Raw genomic sequence first — 15,269 nt, 5'->3', positions numbered from 1 at the left:
ATGCAGAACACTTTAGATATGAAATAGACCAGTTGGTTATTTTGTTCCAGGCAGCATCCTCAGTAGTGTGAGAGTTCCAGTCCAAACAGTGGGGTCGAGACAACAGTCTGGGTTCCAGCAGAGCAAGGGGAGTAAAGAATTGATATTTCAGAGAGCACCCTGGACAGCTCCATGCGGAGTTCACAAGTTGCCCTCCATATATATGTTGCTTCAGCATCAAACAATCTCAGATTGAAACTTGCTTTAAAAGATTTATAAACCACTCACATTGTGATATATCAAAGGGGTATACAGAAAACCCCAAAAGCAACACAGTTAAAATAGCAGTACAATGCTGTGAGATGAGGAGTGGGCAATAGTTTTAAAATTCATTCAGAAATTGAGCTCAAATGGTAATGAATCCTATGCCACTTTGCCACTAATGGTGGACATAAGGCCAATAGCAGGAAGTCCTCAGACTTGGAATGTAATGGCCACGCAGGGGTGTAAGGAGCCGTCTCGCAAGTGTCCTGGTCCTAATTTATGCAGAGCTTTGAAACAAGTAACAACACCTTGAACCTGTCCTGGTAACATACAGAAAGTCATTGCAACTGCTTCAACAGAGGTTTAATGTATTGACACTGAAACACTTCTGTTTCAGTGTATCTGAAGAAGTGTGCATGCACACGAAAGCTCATACCAAGAACTAACTTAGTTGGTCTTTAAGGTGCTACTGGAAGGAATTTTTTTATTTTGACTATGGCAGACCAACACGGCTACCTATCTGCAACTGTGTTGACAACAGTTAGCTACAGAACAACAGCCTTGCAGCAGCATGCTGCACAAGCTGCAGTTTCTGGATCACACTCAAGGGCAGCCCCACATAGTGGTTACCAACGTACGGATCACTGGGGCCAGATTATCCAGGAATGGCTATAGCGAGCATATCAGCCGAAGGTCATTGAAGGCACTCATAGCCACTGAAGTGAGAAGGATGAATCAATTAAGGTCCCCAGATTACAAACCTGCTTCTTCAAAGGGAGTCCGACTCTGCCCGGAATAAGCAAATGGCCAGTTTCCCGGACTCAGAAACCACCCACCCACAGGGGCACTGTCTTACCAGGCTCAGTTTCAGATCACTGGCCCTCATCCAGCCCACCACTGCATCCAGTTACCGTCTCATGACTTACACGTCCAGTCCTGATTCGGATGAGAAATAGAGCCGAGTTTCAACAGCATACTGAAGACCTCGTGCTCTAAATCTCTTAGGACTACTATCGGTGACTTCGTGAAATGTTAAGTAGTACAGGGGGGAAATAGTACCCTTTGACACCCCCACGGCGTAAGTGCCAGGGGCTGGCACATAACTACGAAGTGGTTCTCTCTGGAATCGACCCTGCAGGTAAGAGCAGAAGCACTGAGGAACCCCAATCCCAACAGAGAAGGTCTAGGAAGGTGCCATAGTCAATGGTATCAAATGTCATTGGTAGATCAAGCTAGAGTAAGAGATCCATGGGAAACTTCAGAAGCCAAGTTACGGACTGGTTACAATATCATCAGGTATATGACATGTTCAAATTAGACCAATTTTTTTTTTGGGGGGGGTTGACCAAAGCTCACAATTTGAAAATGAACTATTACAAAATAAGGATAAACTTTTGTCTAGAATGTATAACTTTTCATTAGAATGGGAAACAAAAGACGAGCTAGATAAAGCTTCAATGACACACAGGGCAATGGATATAGGACACAATATAGACCTAAACCTCTGGGAGAAACTTTGAGAAAGTGATTTGAAATTTACTTCATGTTACGCGCTGAAAGAGAACTATTTGAAAATGATTCACAGATGGTATCTAACTCTGAGTAAGTTGGCTAAGGTGTATAAAGTACAATCTGATATATGTTGGAAATGCAAAGAAAGGGAGGGGACCTTTTTCCATATGTGGTGGACATGTAAAAAGGTAAAAGAATATTGGGAAATGATGTATAATGAGTTGAAAAAAAGGTTTAAAGACCAGAGTCCTTTTTGTTGGGAATAATCCAGACAGAAATTCCTAGGTGAGAACAACTTGTTGAATGCATTTCTTCAAGGACCCTGTTCATGTTATTAGGCTGCAGTAACTGAAATACATCATCCAGTAACTGAAATTCCATACATCCAGTAGTGATGTATGGAAGTGAGAGCTGGACCATAAAGAAGGCTGCTTGCCGAAGAATTGATGCTTTTAAATTATGGTGCTGGAGGAGACTCTTGAGAGTCCCATGGACTGAAAGAAGACCAAACCTATCCATTCTTAAGGAAATCAGCCCTGAGTGCTCACTGGAAGGACAGATCCTGAAGCTGAGGCTCCAATTCCTTGGCCACCTCATGAGAAGAGAAGACTCCCTGGAAAAGACCCTGATGTTGGGAAAGATGGAGGGCACAAGGAGAAGGGGACGACAGAGGACGAGATGGTTGGATAGTGTTCGCGAAGCTACCAGCATGAGTTTGACCAAACTGCGGGAGGCAATGGAAGACAGAAGTGCCTGGCGTGCTCTGGTCCATGGGGTCACAAAATGTCGGACACGACTAAACAACAACAACAACAACAAACTGAAAATGATCCCCTAATCTTTATTCGGACAGTGCCTTGACAGATTCTGCAGCAACAACAGAATGGATATCAGTACAGAGTCAAACAACTAGACCCCCGAAGTTTCTCATAAACAATTCACGATGGAATCCAGAAAGTTGTATAGCTCCACACACAGGTGCAGATGCCAAAAGCCCTTTGGCCACTCTGAGAAGCTCTGCAGGACTTCTGCTTGAGGAAGCAAGAGACCTTTTGGTTTCCCTCATTGCCACTCAGTAGGCCCAACGATGCACCCCAACTTGTGTTTGGTTGGCTTTGGAAGGTACATTGTGTCTTGAATTCAGTTGGCATCTGGATCATTTTATCATTCAGAGCTCTCAGAATACCATGTTCCCGCTTTTAATAGGTTTAATAGGTTATTGTATTTTAGTGTTTTGTTGGAAGCCGCCCAGAGTGGCTGGGAAAACCCAGCCAGATGGGCGGGGTATAAATAAATAAAAAATTATTATTATTATTATTATTATTATTATTATACCAGAGAAGGGAGGGACGCGGGTGGCGCTGTGGGTTAAACCACAGAGCCTAGGACTTGCCGATCAGAAGGTTGGTGGTTCGAATCCCCGTGACGGGGTGAGCTCCCGTTGCTTGGTCCCTGCTCCTGCCAACCTAGCAGTTCAAAAGCACACCAGTGCAAGTAGATAAATAGGTACTGCTCCGGTAGGAAGGTAAACGGCATTTCTGTGCGCTGCTCTGGTTCGCCAGAAGCGGCTTAGTCATGCTGGCCACATGACCCGGAAGCTGTACGCTGGCTCCCTCGGCCAATAAAGCGAGATGAGCATTGCAACCCCAGAGTCGGTCACAACTGGACCTAATGGTCAGGGGTCCCTTTACCTTTACCTTTACCAGAGAGGGGAACTCAGGAAGGATGGCATCATATATTGTATACAACACTAAAGTCTCACTTCGAATGTAACTGATCTGTAGAAAAGACTCTATGACCCGGGAAAAAGAGACAATGCATGTACTTTTGTAATCAAAGGAAATCTATAATCTAAAATCTTTTTTTAAATGTGTGAGTGCATCAATGGCCAAAGATTCTTCCTTTTTTCTTTTTAAATTGGCAGCAGTGCGTTTCCCAAAGATAACAGAAAATATTACCAGGAGCTGTGCAATAGCTACCAGAAAGTTAATGTAGATCGCAGTGAATAATGTAATTATTTCCAAAAGAGGCACATGTTTTTCATGCAGAGCTGTCTTTGGCACATCAAGCCTATCAGAGAAATCTATATCTTTAAGCAGGCTATCATGATACTTGCCATACCACATTAGAAACCAGTCAAATACACCTTGCTATTTATTGATTTATTTCAGGTGGTAAATATCTACACCTCTCCGCACACCTTGCTAAGAGACGCACAATGTGCTTGGTAAATGAGGGCTCTTTCCCTTGGTGTTTTGTGATGGTTATAAAAATCATACTATAATATCTTTCCCAGAGAGCAGAGGGCGGGGGAATGAAGACTTGGACACAACTCCTTCAGATCTCACCTTTAGTGTGTATGACTTTGGGTGTGATTCTTTTTTCTCAACAAGACTAACTTTAGTCTTTATTTCACTTTACTCTTTAGAAAGAACCAGAAGAAGAAGAAGAAGAAGAAGTGTTGGCCGGATGATTCTACTGCCTTCATCTCTGTTTCCCCCCTCTATTTGTATTCCTTAAGACGAGAATGCGTATTATTCTATGACTACATCCTGGAACCTCTTCGGGAATTTTATAATGATCTGAACTAAATATAACTGGAGGCAGTCTACACACATCTGTGATCAAAATAGATGGTGTGCATTCTGCTTAAGGTTTCTAGGGGCTGCGCTGAAAGGTGATGCAATACAAGGAGGAGAAAGAGATTTGCTAACGTTCCTATTCCATCCCTCTACAAGAGGTCTAAAACTTAGGACTGTCAGGTTGCTGATGGGCAGATGCTCAACAATAACTAAAGCTAAAGAAGATGCAAGATCACTGTTCCTTGCTTTTCCCCTCAGAGCTTTATATGTATAGTGCCATGCCGAGGCAAACGCAATATAGGACGTTTGTATACAAAGCTTGCACTGGATTGTACAGCGAATGTAAATTTCAGGCTACATGTGCCATAGTTCCTGATGGCGGAAACTGATGGGAACTGTAGGCCACATCATCTGGAATCTATCAGTTTGGGTACCCAATGCAGGCTTTGAAAAATGCAAGGGCGCTCCCCTTCAGCATAGACGCTCACACATCCTAAAATGTGAAAAAGAAACAAACAGGGTATTCTTGCAGCAAGACTGCTCCCGCTGTTTCAAGGTTCCTAGTTCCATCTATTAGACCAAGGTGTGTGTATGTGTGTGTCTTTCAGTGTGCATGTGAGGGTTTCAGTATGGATCAAGGTGTGTTGCTGCAGTGTGGGGAAGGGTTGCAGGGCAGGATGGGGTTGGTAGTGGAGGTTTAATGGAGTGTGCATGGGGTTTCAGTGTGGGTCAGTGTCTGCGCGTTTGGATCAGTAGAAGATGCAGTGTTGTGAAAGAGCTGTTTGTGTGGGGCAGGTTGTGTGGGTGTTTCACTTTGGGGTGTGGTTTCAGTTTTGGGCAGGGTGTGTGTGGAGGTTCGGGTGGAGCAAGGTGTGGGTGGGTGTGTTTGTCACTGTGGGGTTAGTTGTGAGTGGGCTCCCGTAGACTTCAGTGGGGCAAGAGAACCTTAATAACTTTTGAACCACTGCTCAGAGCTTTGGATAGGGTTAAGAATTCAATACACTTTGCATTTAAAGGAAAAAATATCAAATGTGCATTTTCTGAAACAATACAGCCATCCTTCCCTATTTGAACTTATTCAATTTTTGCAAAGCAATCCTCCAAGCAATTTTTTTAAAATGTCTACGTTAGAGGGAGATGCATATAAAAATGAATAAGGTTAGTGAAAATAACGTACATAAATGCATTATATTAGGATAAATTGCTTGTAAAAATGTGTACGATAACCCAAACTGCATACAAAAGTGTGTTCATTGGGATAAATTTGTGCTAAAATGCTCAATAATTTTCAATTTAAAGATAGCAAATTGCAGTAGAAACGTGGAGAGCTGAATTCAAGGTTGACAAGAAGAGGAGAAACTGAGATAATTGAGAAGTCCTTCTATCCCTTACTCAAAACTTCATCAGAGCAATGAAAGATTGCCTTATAACAGCAGTAATTTTATTGGCTACTCATCTTAACTAGATAGAGGCATTCCTCTGCCCTTTTGATTCCAAAACAACTTCTTTGTTGAATCTGAAGAAAGCAGTTCCTGACTAGTTCAGACCTTTTACCCTGTGTTATGTTTTCCTAATAATTATTTTTAACTTGGCAAGCGGTCTCTCTTTGATACTTCTCTGCCCTGGCTAATTTAGAAAGGAATGTCTAGAAGATACACATAGCAGCCAAGTCGATCTCTTGGATGAGCTTATCACAGGGCTTGTGGATTTTGACTTTTGGTCTTAACAAATTCCACTAGTATGAAGTCAGTTGACACGAAGATCTTTGGCACATTTATTTCCCAGCAGGCATTAAACCATGATGCAAGCAGATTTCCAACTGGTGAACACAGCCCAAAATAGCAGCCAGGTCAGCAGGCCTATTGACTTTTAAATGTTGACAAAGGAAACTTCCTGAAGTGTCTGCTCAGAAACTGTGCATTCAGTAGTACCTGCACTGACTCCTTTGCATGTGCAGTTTGCAGGTCTTAGATCTATAAATAGCAAACACAGAAATCTTTGCTATCACTGCAAATAATTGTTTATCTCCTAAACCCATAAAATTATAAAGGTTGCTGGTGTGGAATTAGTTTTTTTAAAAAAACCTAGATATTTTTTGGCACACCATCAGAAAGCAGTTCTTAGATGGCAATAAAATCCACCCTTCACTTTGTGAGTAATAAAGGTAAAGGGACCCCTGACCATTAGGTTCAGTCGTGACCAACTCTGGGGTTGCGGCGCTCATCTCGCTTTATTGGCCGAGGGAGCCGGCGTACAGCTTCCGGGTCATGTGGCATGACTAAGCCGCTTCTGGCGAACCAGAGCAGTGCACGGAAATGCCGTTTACCTTCCCGCCGGAGTGGTACCTATTTATCTACTTGCACTTTGACATGCTTTCAAACTGCTAGGTTGGCAGGAGCAGGGACCGAGCAACGGGAGCTCACCGCCGGATTCGAACCACTGACCTTCTGATCGGCAAGTCCTAGGCTCTGTGGTTTAACCCACAGCACCACCCGCGTCCGTTTGAGAGTAATATGCTCCCTTATAAGCACAGGATGGCGAATAGGAAGCAAATTTAGGGATTATCCACACTTTTGTCTTGTCCTGGTTTCCTGCCCTCTCAAACCCCCAATTTCCCCAGTTTCCCCAATTCCCATTTGCTCTGATCTATCGCTAAATAGAACTACAGTTCTGGGTCTACTCTATGGAAGGGCAATGTGTTCTAAATGTCCAGCATGCACGCAGCCTTAAATATTATTCCTGGTGGGGAGGGGAGAGGAGATAATCTGAATTTACACTCTCACAATCTGTACCCGATTTCTCAGCCCTTGGTAGTTGCTTTCAAAGCTTTCATTTATTAAAAGGCTCTGGTGGTTTGCAATCCCAACAGAGTGCATTCACAGATGTCTTCTTGCAAACAGTGCACTTTATTCCACTCTTTCCCATAAAGTCCCTCTCCCAACAGTTTTCTATTCTGAAAACAGAAAGCGGAGCTAGTTACAAAGACAGCACACACAACGGTATGTTCAAAGCCCTTCTCTGCCCAAGAATCCTGGGAACTGTGATGTTTGACTATGTTTTTATACAGTGGTACCTCGGTTTACGAACTCAATCCTTTCAGGATGTCCGTTCTTAAACCGAAACCATTCTTAAACCAAAGCACGCTTTCCCTAAGGAGGCCTCCCGCTGCCGGTGCCCTTCCACTGTTTGGTTTCCATTCGTAAACTGAGGCAAAGTTTGCAAACCAGGACACTACTTCTGGTTTTTCGGCGTTCGTAAACTGAATAGTTCATTAACAGGGTTGTTCTTAAAACAAGGTACCACTGTATATGCTGTAAGTGGCTGGGGAAACCCAGCCAGATGGACAGGAACAACAACAACAACAACAACAACAACAACAACAACAACAACGGGGCTTTTATTGGGGGTTTGTTGCTTTTATTGATAGTAATTCTTTGTGTCTTTGTTTTGGCTCTTGTTATGATTAGAAAGCACTGCTAACAACAAGGCCAGTGGAAGTGATGATATTCCAGCTGAACTATTTAAAATTTTAAAAGATGGTGCTGTTAAGGTGCTACACTCAATATGCCAGCAAGTTTGGAAAAATCAGCAGTGGCCAGAGGATTGGAGAAGATCAGTCTACATCCCAATCCCCAAAAAGGGCAGTACTAAAGAATGCTCCAACTACCGCACAATTGCACTCATTTCACACGCTAGCAGTATGTGGACCGAGAACTCACAGAAGTGCAAGCTGGATTTAGAAGGGGCAGAGGAACCAGAGACCAAATTGCAAACATGCGCTGGATTATGGAGAAAGCTAGAGAGTTCCAGAAAGACATCTACTTCTGCTTCATTGACTATGCAAAAGCCTTTGACTGTGTCGACCACAGCAAACTATGGCAAGTTCTAAAAGAAATCTGAGTGCCTGATCGCCTCATCTGTCTCCTGAGAAATCTCTGTGTGGGACAAGAAGCTACAGTTAGAACTGGATATGGAACAACTGATTGGTTCAAAATTGGGAAAGGAGTACGACAAGGCTGTATATTGTCTCCCTGCTTATTTAACTTATATGCAGAATTCATCATGCAAAAGGCTGGGCTGGATGAATCCCAAGCCGGAATTAAGATTGCCGGAAGAAATATCAACAACCTCAGATATGCAGATGACACAACCTTGATGGCAGAAAGTGAGGAGGAATTAAAGAACCTTTTAATGAGGGTGAAAGAGGAGAGTGCAAAATATGGTCTGAAGCTCAACATCAAAAAAACCAAGATCATGGCCACTGGGCCCATCACCTCCTGGCAAATAGAAGGGGAAGAAATGGAGGCAGTGAGAGATTTTACTCTTTTGGGCTCCATGATCACTGCAGATGGTAACAGCAGTCACGAAATTAAAAGACGCCTGCTTCTTGGGAGAAAAGCGACGACCAACCTAGATAGCATCTTAAAAAGCAGAGACATCACCTTGCCAACAAAGGTCCGTATAGTTAAAGCAATGGTTGTCCCAGTAGTGATGTATGGAAGTGAGAGCTGGACCATAAAGAAGGCTGATTGCTGAAGAATTGATGCTTTTGAATTATGGTGCTGGAGGAGACTCTTGAGAGTCCCATGGACTGCAAGAAGAACAAACCTATCCATTCTTAAGGAAATCAGCCCCGAGTGCTCACTGGAAGGACAGATCCTGAAGCTGAGGCTCCAATACTTTGGCCACCTCATGAGAAGAAAAGACTCCCTGGAAAAGACCCTGATGTTGGGAAAGATGGAGGGCACAAGGAGAGGGGGACAACAGAAGACGAGATGGTGGGATAGTGTTCTCGAAGCTACCAGCATGAGTTTGACCAAACTGCGGGAGGCAGTGGAAGACAGGAGTGCCTGGCGTGCTCTGGTCCTTGGGGTCATGAAGAGCTGGACACGACTAAACGACTAAACAACATAATTCACGCGGCCATTGTTCCATTTGACTGCGTGTGCGCGCGACTTAAAGGCACCGGGTGTACGTCGGGGGCTTGGGGGAGGCAAGGCGTTATGTAGGCGTGTCCCTCTTTTTCTTCGACTTTCTCCCTCGGCATTAGGAGCCGCTGGCTGGGCTTTCACTTCGCCGCGCGTACTACAACTCCCAGCATGCAATTGCATAGCGCGCACTTGCTGGCACTCTTGCGGGAAGGGGAAAGAAGGAGCTGTGATCCCGGGCGCGCATGACTCCGGGAGCAAGTTTCTCCTCCTGCCGGATCCAGCGGGACTTACTCCCGAGTAAACGAGCCATAAGGGATGCTGCAGCCTCAGGAACGCTGGGTGGGAGTTTCCTTAGAAGGAGGGGAAAGAAAGAATCGGGGTTTTCTTTTTCGGAAAGGGAAATCTCTCTTAGAATCCTAGAGTTGGGAGGGACCCCGAGGGCAATCTATTCCAACCCCGTGCAATGCAAAACACGCAGCCCCGCCCATCCGCCGGGTCGTGCTTAGCTTTTGTGCTTGTTCCGGCAGTTTTATTGCTGCGTCTTAGCCCCCGTTACGAATCTGCCAGCTGCGTTTCTGGTTTTGTGAATGCGTAGCTCGCAGGTGGGGTCCTTTGCAGCCGCCCCCCCCCCGAAAAAGAAATGTCTCCCTGCACCTTCAGAACTTACCATTTTATTGCAGCTTGCAATTTTTGCCAGTTTGGACAAAATGCCTTATCCTCAGCAGAGAGATTCCTGTATTGCAGGGGGTCCGACTGGATGACCCTCGGGGTCCCTTCCAACCCCCAAATCCTATGATTCTGTACATTAATACCAAAGGGAACGTCTCGAAACGGGGAGCACCGAAAGGCAGGCAAAGAACTGTGTGTGTATAGGGGCTACAATATGTACAGCCAGAAGGCTGCTCTCCTTGTCTTTCACAGTCCCTGATGCTTGAAGCAGAAAACCCAAATAGTGCCAAGTTCCTTCACCCTTCTTGTGGACCAAGGGATAGCTTGGTCACTAAAGCATGATACTCTTAACCTCAGATTTGTGGGTTCAAGCCCCAGTTTGGGCAAAAGATTTCTGCATCACGGGGGGTTGTGTGACCCAAGTGGTCCCTTCCAGTTCTATGATTCTGTTGTGGGATAGCTATAGCAACAAGCTAAGTAAGTGTCAAGTTTGTTGCCCTTTAAAACTAACCCACCCCCCAATTCGTTCCTCATGCCCCTTACTTATTATTATGTATTTTATTATTTTCAAAATTTATCTACCATCTGTCATCCAACGATCACAAGTAAGTGTGCTTCCTCTTTGCTACTTACTGAGATATTTTTTCTACTGAGAAGGGTGAGCAGGTGTGCTTAGTTGCCCACGTCTGGTTGCACTAGTAATTTGGGTTGCCTGCTTTGAATTTTTTGGGCCTAGAAACTGATATATCTTGATAAACGTCTGGACAGGGTTTTTTTGTTCCACAAAGAGAAAGCCCCGGGGTGGGCGGGTGTGTCTATTAACATGGAGCAGTAGGAAGCCATTACAGTGGTGCCCCGCAAGACGAATGCCTCGCAAGACGGAAAACCCACTAAACGAAAGGGTTTTCCGTTTTTCAATGCGCTTCGTAGGACGAATTTCCCTATGGGCTTGCTTTGCAAGACGAAAATGTCTTGCGAGTCTTGAGATTTTTTTTCGCTCCCCCCCTTTTTTCTAAGCCGTTAAGGCTTTAATAGCCTTTTAGCAGCTAAGCCGCTAAGCCTTTAATAGCCGCTAAACCGCTAATAGCGCTAATCTGCTAAGCTGCTAATAGGGTTGCTTCGCAAGACGAAAAAACCGCTAGACGAAGATACTCGCGGAACGGATTAATTTCGTCTTGTGAGGCACCACTGTAGTTTAAACTCCATGGACCCTGAGTAGTTTGTGCAGCTGTTTACAAAGCTGGAAGGAAGTTCTGTAGGAGTCAAATATGTCTGGCAGTATATCCTTGAATAACAAAGGTTGTGGGATGTCCAGTAAGGGGTTTTTTTACCTGCCCATAGCAAGCAATAGACCATACTCCTTTGGTTGTGCATGCTGAGTTGCTGGGTGGCAGCCATTCACGTTTGTTTAATTTTATTACAGTGACTTGCAGTCAAGCGTTCTGAGACACGAACTTGCGAGATTGCAACAGGAAAATGGGTGACTGTTCAGAGGTATGACAAGTTTATCTTTGCTCTGTATGCAGTTTTGGTTTTAAAGCTCCTATTCTAATCCTAAACAAGCTTAATAAATTCACAGAAGCCACTAGCACACACACACACACAAACACACACAAACAACCCCCCACTTTTCATGTGTGCCCATGTTAGTCTATACCTTTTACCAAAGAGGGAAAAAAAAGTTTTGTAAAAACATTTTACTTGGTGTTTACAAGTCCAGCTCTACATTGTTAATTATATGGATAGTTTAAACATTGTTGGAACACTTCCAAACAAACCAGCATTTTATTTTTCACACACAGGAAAATTAAAGCAACCAAATGATTAATGTAACTTGGCTTTGGAGATGTTGCATTAGGTCGTTGACAAGAACAGAGAAAACTGTATCTTATGTCTCTTAGGATGCCTCCAGATGACTTGTTTATTGACAATTTATCCTGATTTGTTTTACAGGGAGATTAGGTGACATTGGCTATGTAATGAGCATTCATTTTGATTTGTTTAAATAGATGGTAGTGCCTCACAGCAAGTGTCATTCCACACTTTCCAGTGTGGTTCCCCACCACTTTCCTTACAGCAAAAAGTCTGAAATTTTTAGGAAGCGGGGTTATTGAGCAATCAGCTATAATTGTGCAACTCAAATTTGCCAGTATGTGACCGGATGCTACTTGAAAATTGTGAGAATCTGGAAATGCCCTTCGTCACAAGAACAATTTCCATTTCCTTTTGGAGTGTCCTGTGTCAAAGCGCAGGACCAACATGGCAGCTAGTCTGATACACTGTGTTTTATGCATGTGTGCTGAAAACATATTCGCTGATTTCAGTGTTTTTATTTCTAGACCAGTGTGAAAATACCATTTGGAAGCAAATATCTAGATGCAGTTTTCTCCATCCCCGAGAAGAAGCTGCCTTATGCTGTGATTCTCACGCACGGAGCATCTGGTGATATGAATTTCTCTCACCTTGTATCTTTGGCAAACTACCTGGCCTCTCATGGATTTCTGTGTCTGCGATTTACCTGCAAAAGCCTCAATATCATCTATAGAACTAAAGCATATAAAGCTGTTGTGGTATGAAAGACCAAGTTTGCTTTTTAGTTCAAGGGGAATGAAACATTGTGCTAATTCTTGTACCCTAAAGTGTTATAATCCTTTACTTCTTTATCTGGGATTAAGCCCCATTTAGCTCATTTGGGTTTCTGAATAAATGTGTATCGGATTGCAGTCTAAACCAGATCGCCCATATGTAGCTTCCTCCAATCAACATGTAGACTTCATAATATAAAATTTATATGTTTGGGTCTTTTTCATGTGGTTTCTTTATTTTCCACTATGTAAGAAATTGAGTGTATTGAAAGCAATTCCTGTTCTGTGTGCATCTTTTAGCAAGTTACTTTCTAGATGTTCGTATTGAATTATCAAAAAAATATTAATCTCTAACCTTTTTTTAAAAGGAGTATTTAAGATCATCAGGCAACTACACACTTTCTGGCATTTTTCTTGGAGGTAAGAAAATTTGGTGGTGTATATATGTAACACAGCTTCTTATTTCCTTCCTGCAACACATGGTGCTGACAAATATTTTTGAATGAGACAGGCATTTCACATATCAGGTTTTTGTTGCTGTTGACTGCATATGTATATTTTAAAGATATGGATTTAAGCTACAGTGGTACCTCGGGTTACAGACGCTTCAGGTTACAGACATTTCAGGTTACAGACTCCGCTAACCCAGAAATAGTACCTCGAGTTAAGAACTTTACCTCAGGATGAAATCAGAAATTGTGCGGTGGAAGACCCCATTAGCTAAAGTGGTACCTCAGGTTAAGAACGGTTTCAGGTTAAGAACGGACCTCCGGAACGAATTAAGTTCTTAACCCAAGGTACTACTGTATTTCTGCTTAGCATTTCCGAACAACACAGACCTTTGTCCTCACCTAAAGAGTCAAAGGCCAACATAAACAGTTCATTTTGCCTCCAAATGAGGCTAGGACCCAAACCAATGGATTCAAATGGCGGCCTCTCCTTCCTTGGAGGCTTTGAAGCAGAGGTTGGAAGGCCATCTGTCCTGTATAATCTAATTGAGATTCCTGCTTTGCAGGGGGTTGGACTAGATGACCCTCGGGGTCCCTTCCAACTCTACTTCTATGACCCAAACCTTTAATTATGGAACTCCATGCATCGATTCACTAACTACCTATTTGAGAAGGAATTCAGGGTTGCACTCTGATCTTTTCACCTGCACAAGTATTTCAGCTTGCCAGACAGAATGGTCTGTCCTCTCCCCCCCCCCCGCCCCCCGCTTAAAGGCATCCAGTTAGTCAGAGCTGGAATTGACCTGATCCAACAGAACTTTTCCTAAAACTGTTACGGACCCCTTGACAGCTTCTTGGCTGTGATTTAAGCCTCTTTCCTCCAGCAGCACTGAGGTAGCTGCAAAAGTTCATGTTGCCTCCATGTAAATTAATCCCTAGATAATGTGCACCAACTGTAGCAGGTTCCCGAGTTTTGAGTGCTTTCAGCAGAGAAATACGGAGGATTAGAAGTCCTAGAAAATGGTTGTTATACAGAATGCGTAGCTTAAATCACAAAAAAAATGTATTCCCCCCCCTTGATTCTTAATGGGATGTAGGCCGTTCAATGGGCTCGCGCGCTGCCGCTTCTGTGATACGACAAGCGGACCAAGATAATGACAGCTTCATTCAAGGTCTGATATGCTTGTCTTACCCGCTGCATCGACCAAAGCTTCACTCTAAACTTCGGGATGAAGATTTATTGTCCATTAAGTCCCCTGTGCTATTTGTGTCTGGAGATACAGATGAGATGTGTGATAAAGTGAGTACCTAGATGCGCTGGAAAGTGGAGCAAATAACACTCTTTCTTAAAATGTGCAATACCGATGAGATAAGCCCATGTTTTCTAACAGGGTAATGAAAGGAGCTTTTGGAGGTTTGTCTTGCTGGGTTGCCACGTTCAAATTAATGGCGGGTGAGAAGCTTTGTTTCGTGAACAGAAACTTCACCTCCTCTCCCTTTCTCCACACTTAAGTTATTTATTTCTTAGTCAGTACTAACAAATAAGTCAAACCCATAAAAAAACACATTTCCCCCTTTGGAATTGCCCAGTTTGTATCAAAAGCAAACCATACTTCATTTTAGAACTTTTGTTTACATAGTATATGATTTTACATCTTTTCTACTGCCGCTTCTGTTAGCAATGAGCTTTGTATATTTTCCCAGAGCAAGGCAGATCTTCTGGAAAAAAAATTCATCTATTTTACCCACTAAAGTGTGTGCGCATGAAGTTAAGGGCAGCACTCGTTAATAATCTTGCTAATACAATTAAACACCACCATTTTTTTCTTGCATCCCACATGATGCTCTGCTTAGAGAACCATGCAAAGTCAACACAGACAAAATATATTCCTGTGCCATGCTGACAGTTATTGACTGCCGCACCCAAGTAATGCTGGCTTCTGTGGGAAATGAACTCTTTAAGGGTTAGATACCTCTTTCTGATCTATTTTGTCCCTTCATTTGTTTCAATAGCAACTGCTGGATGGCGTTGCAGTCAAAATGCAAGCGCCCAAGAAAATCCATTGGATTGAAAAAGCAAACCACAGCATGGCAGCTAGAGGACGAAATGCAGATGACATCTCGATGGAAATAAACAGGCAGGTTTTGTCTTGGATCAAAGAAATCATTGAGTAGCGACAGTAAACAACTGCGTGTTTTTGTAACTTCATCATAGTGTAAAATATGTTCTATTTGGTTTTGTGTATATATAGTTAATGTTCAGAGATAATGGAAATAAATAAATCTGTTTTTTACTTT

The 15,269-nt window shown here is 43.2% G+C and overlaps 1 protein-coding gene across 8 annotated transcripts in view; it reads left to right on the top strand.

Annotated features, from left to right (window-relative positions):
- The window catches only part of TEX30 (testis expressed 30), a 40,383-nt gene extending 25,223 nt beyond the window's left edge, over window positions 1–15,160 (top strand). Inside the window, exons 2-7 of one of the 8 annotated variants that reach the window (XM_082218888.1) lie at window positions 4,200–4,432; window positions 11,361–11,431; window positions 12,277–12,507; window positions 12,891–12,942; window positions 14,069–14,271; window positions 14,985–15,160. In XM_082218888.1, the coding sequence (XP_082075014.1) occupies window positions 11,414–11,431; window positions 12,277–12,507; window positions 12,891–12,942; window positions 14,069–14,271; window positions 14,985–15,146 (666 nt within the window). In that variant the 5' untranslated portion in view covers window positions 4,200–4,432; window positions 11,361–11,413 and the 3' untranslated portion in view covers window positions 15,147–15,160. Of the gene's footprint in view, window positions 1–1,514; window positions 1,540–4,183; window positions 4,433–9,363; window positions 9,608–11,360; window positions 11,432–12,276; window positions 12,508–12,890; window positions 12,943–14,068; window positions 14,272–14,984 lie in introns of those variants that run through there. The other 7 variants (XM_082218882.1, XM_082218884.1, XM_082218889.1 and 4 more) reach the window with 7 other exon arrangements.
- The last annotated feature ends 109 nt before the right edge of the window (window positions 15,161–15,269 follow it).

The sequence above is a fragment of the Podarcis vaucheri genome (genome assembly GCF_965113315.1).
Source record: "Podarcis vaucheri genome assembly, chromosome: 4".
Classification (NCBI taxonomy): Eukaryota; Metazoa; Chordata; class Lepidosauria; order Squamata; family Lacertidae; genus Podarcis; species Podarcis vaucheri.
This window is presented reverse-complemented; position numbering and strand designations above follow the sequence as displayed.